Genomic DNA, 6,306 nt, shown 5'->3' with positions numbered 1-6,306 from the left:
GCAGAGTTTCTACAGCTGGATGCCCTTCCTAACGCCAACCACTCAGAGAGTGTATATATATATATATATATGTATATATATATATACATAAATGTAAATATATATATGTGTGTGTGTGTGTGTGTAGAGTGTTAGGTGTGATGTACAGAATTAAATATTGAAAAGAAGTCGTATATAGACACAATTTCAAAATTTCCCCTAAATACCCACAGATGTAAACAAAACGTTTGTGAAAAAGAAAAGAAAGCCCTACGAACACTGAAGAATGACAACACAATCATCCTAAAAGAAGCCGACAAGGGAGGGGCAATAGTTATCATGGACAAAGACTATTATATAGATAAAATATTGGAAATGTTAACAAATGAAACCTACTACAAGGAAGAACCATGGCACTCAGAAAAAACAATAATAAATAAAATCAGAAGGCTAATCAATGAATCCCAAGATTCTTTCACTGACAAGGAAAAAGAGTATATATGCAGCTCTGTTATCAAAGAGAGCAATTTTTACGGATTGCCTAAAATCCACAAAAGCTCCGAAATACAAAATGCCATAAATAAGCAGAAGAACCAATACGTAAAAATACTAAGACCTGCTGACCTCAAACTAAGGCCAATAGTTGCTGGACCTCAAGCTCCAACACAACAGCTAAGTCATTTTCTTGATATACTCTTAAAACCTTTGTGCCCATTAATACCTAGCTATGTACGGGATGGCATAGATTTCATCCAACACATTCCCCCCACTGTTGCAGAAGGTACTATACTAGCAAGTTTTGATGTCACTAATCTCTATACCAATATACCTCACAGTTTAGGCCTAGAAGCAATCAAACACTGGGTAGAAAAACATAGAGAACGGATAAATGATTGCTTCAAGACTGACTTCATCACCAAGGCCACACGTCTAGTGCTAGAGGAAAACACCTTTAAATTCGACAACAAAACATATCGGCAGATAAAGGGCACGGCTATGGGTACGCGATTTCCGTCCTCATATGCAAACTTAATTATGGGATACTTAGAAGAAAAGCTCTATGAGGAAGTAGAAAAAAACTTTTAACCAGGAATACAAAAAACATATCATTAAAAAATGGAAACACTTCCTGGATGATTGTTTCATTTTTGGGGAAAAATCGACTGAAGATCTAAATGTATTTAACAATATACTAAACACACTTCACCCTTCCATCAAATTCACAACAGAATCCAGTTGCAATGAACTACCATTCCTGGATATCCACATAAAAATACAGTCACAACAGACATATTTTACAAAAAAACCGATACACACCAATATTTAAACTTCTATTCTTGTCACGCATCACACATCAAAAGAAACATCCCATACAGCATGGCCAGACACATCTGTACTATAGTAAGTGACCCTAAAATGCGTGAAACCAGACTCAACGAACTGAAAGGCTTCTTTACTATACAAAAATACCCCTTAGGCCTAATTAATGAAGGAATTAAAAAGGTGATGGAACTGAATATCACCCAACTACGGACACCAACGGAAAAAGTTAATGAAAACACGATTCCGTTCATTAACACATACAGTCCTGGAATAACTAACATATTCCACGTCATAAAATCAAACTTGCCTATACTCCTTCAAAGCCCCAAGATGAAAACTCTGATTGAAAAAAACACCTTACGGAATAGCAGACACCAACCAAACAACCTTAAAAAACACCTGACAAGGGCAGAATTCAGATCAGAGACTAAACCAGAATTCATAGTAAAAGAATGTGGTGATAGGAGATGTGGAACGTGTAACAATACCAACAACTACAAATACATAGAAAGTGGTTCCCACATAAAATTCAAGAACGGATCTATTTTTAAAATAAATGCAGATATGAACTGCAAAACACAAAATCTCATATGCTGCATCACCTGTCCAAACTGTAAAGAAAATTACATTGGCAAAACGAATAACTCACTCTGCCAACGTGCAAGAATTCACAAGCAACATATCTGACAAGAAGAACTAAGAATGATTCCATTGAGTAAACATCTGGAAATATGTGGAGATGGAAAGTTCAAAATCTTTTCCTTTTATAAATGTACACGGGACGACCCACAATACCAAAAGGCAATGGAACTACTCTTCATAAAAAAATTTTCCCCGAAGTTAAATGTTTGAAAGAGAAAAAAGAAAAACAAGGAATACATTTTGTATGTGTATATATATGTATATGTGTGTGATATGATATATATAGTTATTTTTACTAATTGATTTTACTAATTTGATTTTTCAAATTTACAAATATTATACTAATATACTCTCATGCAGAACTACACCTTACCAAAAATAAATAAATAAATGAATGTATGACAGGAATATATTCTAAATAGGACTCAAAGTATATAAAAAGAAAGGACAAAGAATATAAAAGGAAAGAACTAAAAACAAAGAAAAAACAGGAAGACATTTTTGTTTTATTTATATTTTCTATTTATTATTCTCTATTTTTTCTTCTCTCTTCTTTCTTTTTCTTCCTTCTTTTACCATCCCTAGAAACCCTCTCAAAACAATAGAGTAAGTAGTAAACAAGTTTTACCCTTATTTATTATTTTTTTTTTGACACTCCTTAAAAAGACCATTTCAATACAATGGCCCTTCTCTCTCTCTTTTACCACATCCATCTCTCTATCTGTCTGACTATCAGTCTATCTATCTATCTATCTATCTATCTATCTGCCTGTCTATCTATCTATCTATCTGCTTATACATCTTCCATTGTCTCCAAAGCCTCACCGCAAAAAAACAAAACAATGTTCTGTTATAAACAAAACCCCCAAAAACACCTGTTTTATATAAATAAGCAAGATCTCTGTATTTTCACAGAATTATATTTGACAAGTTCGAAAGACAAACGAAAGCGCTAATTTATGTATAAGATGAAAGAAGTTATTCCAAAATTCTGACGACTTTTTTTTCAATATATATATGTATATATATATATATATATATATATTTGACAGGAAGGACAACAAAAGAAAGAAAGAGACCTCGATATTATGCAAATAGAGGAATTTATCTGTAAAAATATGTGACACTTATTCAGTAGCCATCATAAAACTCCGAGTTTCAGATGCCAGGGTGGGAGCCCACACCAACATCTCTTGAGTTATCCGGCCATTGAAAATTCCTGTGAAAAATTACTGTTAAAAACAAAGGGAAATTACTGTGTAGTGACAATGTCAAAACATGTCTAAAACTGCGTATATTATCACATGCAAGCATATATCCATATACGCACGCACATATCTCTATATACGCACGCACATATCTCTATATACGCACGCACATATCTCTATATACGCACGCATCCACACATATTTTTCTGTTTTCTCCCCTCCACCCTGTTTTTTCCTGTACGACTATAGACACATACAAGGAACTTTATATGTGTGCTCTTGTGAGTGTGCACGTGGATGCATGTGTATGTAGATATATGCGTGCGTATATAGAGATATGTGTGTGCGTATATGGATATATACTTGCATGCGATAATATATGCAGTTTTAGACGCGTTTTGACCTTGTCACTACACAGTAATTTCCCTTTGTTTTTAACGGTCATTTTTCACAGGAATCTTCAATGGCCGGATAACTGAAGAGATGTTGGCGTGGGCTCCTACCCTGGCATCCGAAACTCGGAGTTTTATCATGGCTACTGAATAAGTGTCACATATTTTTACAGATATATATATATATACATTAATATTTATCACCAGGGTAACATGTCAGTCCAGAGACTAGACTAGTTTCAGGGTGTTGAAATATTAATATCTCTATTTCTGAAAACCAGTGGATGTATTCCACTGAAAGTAGATAAATAACCTTCCTACAGATAGTCAGTAGCGACACCTGCTGGGTTTCGGCTGCTCTGCATTGACAAGGGGCAACACCCTGAAACTAGTCTAGTCTGCAGATGCCAAACCAGCAAGGGGAAGCTGCTGACCTCCCCTGTTCGAAGGTTATAAAGGACACAGATTTGTGTGTCACATAGCTAGCTAAAGGCGATGGCCTCTTGGAGCTAATCCATGGCAGCATTCGTCCTATATTTGGGACTGCCATGTTGGCTTGGCGATAATTATTGATATCCAGTACCGCTGCCGTAGTCTCCTTTAGAGAGACTTAGAAATATTAATATCTCTCTCTATATATATATATATTATAAATACACACACATATATAATATATAAACATTCCTGAAGAAACTTCCACACTTTCGGAAACACTAAAACATTCCAAGTTTTTACCTTTTTGAAAGCAATGGATGGTGGAGGTTGGGGAAGGATAAGTGTTTATTTCAGAAAAGATTTTTTAAATTAAAATTTTCTTAAAGATTCTTTGTATTTCCCTAAGTGGATTACAAAAAGAAAAAAAATCTGGAAAGAGTTCAAAATTAAGCAATTGAGGTAGGGAGGGGAGAAATGTAAAATTTTGAAAATGTAATTTTTCAGCAAAATTGTAATCCAAACAAATTTTAGAGAAAAAAAAAGGGGTGGAGAATCGCCTCTGACATGCTAGAAACAACAGGTACATGACACTATTTCTGAAAAGAAATTCCCTTTAAGTTTATATCGAAGATCAGGTTTTTCAATATGCTCATCACAAACACAAATTACAAAATAAAAATAGGTCACTTCTATTGGTGTTGAGCTGTAATTTTGTGCGTACACACAGCAACAAATAACATAATTCAGACTGAAGTTTCACCTACAGTGTGTGTGTGTGAGCGCGTGTGTGTGTGCAAAAGAAGTTGTTTTTACACACCTTTCTTCATTCCAAAAGAAGACAAACATGAACAATACTTTCAATACTTCACCCATGACTGTTAAGCCACCAACAACTATGTAGGGGTGATTGCACCAGACAAACATTTAAAAAAATGTACACATAAATATTGTATTAAAATATGCCACAACTAAAAAAAATTCATCAAAAGACATCCATTTCTCTATATTATGAGGAAATACAGTCAGATGGGGGCTACTTCTGAAGGTATGCCATTTTTGGATGGTAAATAAGTCTAAATAAGTTTGCCCTTAATTCATTAGGCTATGTCTCCTACACCACTTTACTGATTCCAGTGTTTTCTGCCTTTCTATCAACAATACAATTCGTTTCTCTTCCAAAGACAGAGTGGCATTATCTCTCTCTTTCAATTTCTCATTATAATGTATGGAGACACTATGTTGTCAACATGTTACAATTTCACTAACTTCATCGATATATGACTAAACCTGGATATCATTTCACTTTTTACACACTTTGCTATCAATTATAAAGATAATTCCAAACATGGTCTGTTAAGCTTATCTGACTACAACATTCCAGTACCTTCAGCAGAACAACACAGTCTTTCAAAAGAAGTCATTTGAGAAAGAGCATACAACCTGGATGCCCTGAAAAAGCAACTTGATGCAAGTGAACCATTATTGCAAGCTGAGCAAAGGTCTGTTTACAGTGAAATAGTAGCGTCTACCTTGCAAGGAGAAGGACATCTTTTCTTCATTGATACACCAGGAGGAACAAGGCAAACGTTTCTACTTAACTTATTTCTGGCAAAAATAAGGCAGATGGGAAACAGCAATTGCAGTCGCATCATCAGGGATAGCAGCACCTTTGCTAATCGGTGGATGAACCGTTCACTCAACATTCAAATTGCCTTTCAATTTGACTTCAACGGTTGCCCAATTGTGCAATATTTCAAACTGTTCCAAACGGCACTTATTGTCTGGGATGAATGGACAGTGGCACACTGTGGTGCACTAGAAGCCCTAGATAGGTCACTAAGGGATATTAGAAACAACAGTACCATTATTGGGGGCTTGACTGTTGTTCTTGCTGGGGATTTCCATCAAATATTGCCAGACATACCATGGGGTACGCAAACTGACGAGATCTATGTGTGTCTGAGGTCTTCACCTCTGTGGAAGTTTGTTCATCAGCTTTCATTAAGCAAGAATATGCGAGCTCATCTCTACAATGACCCCTTAGCCGAGGAATTCTCTCATCAGCTTCTACAAATTGAATAACACCCTGCAGCAGCATGTACTGCAATGTGGGCACATGGTGTCTACATTGACCAAGCTTAAAGCAAAGGTATTTCCCACATTGCAGGACAACTTCAAAAACATAGCATGCTTGGCACCTCAGATTGAAAGCATTGACAAAGTAAACCATGATCTCCTCTACATTCTACCTGGAGATGCTTCACCATTTGTCTCCATTGATACTACCATTGACAAACATGCTGCTGTTGAGTGTCCGGTTGAATTTC

General features: G+C 35.7%; 1 protein-coding gene across 1 annotated transcript; it reads left to right on the top strand.

The window, feature by feature from the left end:
- The first annotated feature begins 318 nt into the window (after positions 1-318).
- Positions 319-1,065, top strand: LOC149133237 (uncharacterized). The gene has a single exon (XM_089360600.1). The coding sequence runs from the start codon at positions 319-321 to the stop codon at positions 1,063-1,065; it is 747 nt and encodes a 248-aa protein (XP_089216726.1).
- Positions 1,066-6,306: the final 5,241 nt, after the last annotated feature.

Source organism: Octopus bimaculoides, chromosome 11 (assembly GCF_046866305.1).
Source record: "Octopus bimaculoides isolate indiv1 chromosome 11, ASM4686630v1, whole genome shotgun sequence".
Classification (NCBI taxonomy): Eukaryota; Metazoa; Mollusca; class Cephalopoda; order Octopoda; family Octopodidae; genus Octopus; species Octopus bimaculoides.
This window is presented reverse-complemented; position numbering and strand designations above follow the sequence as displayed.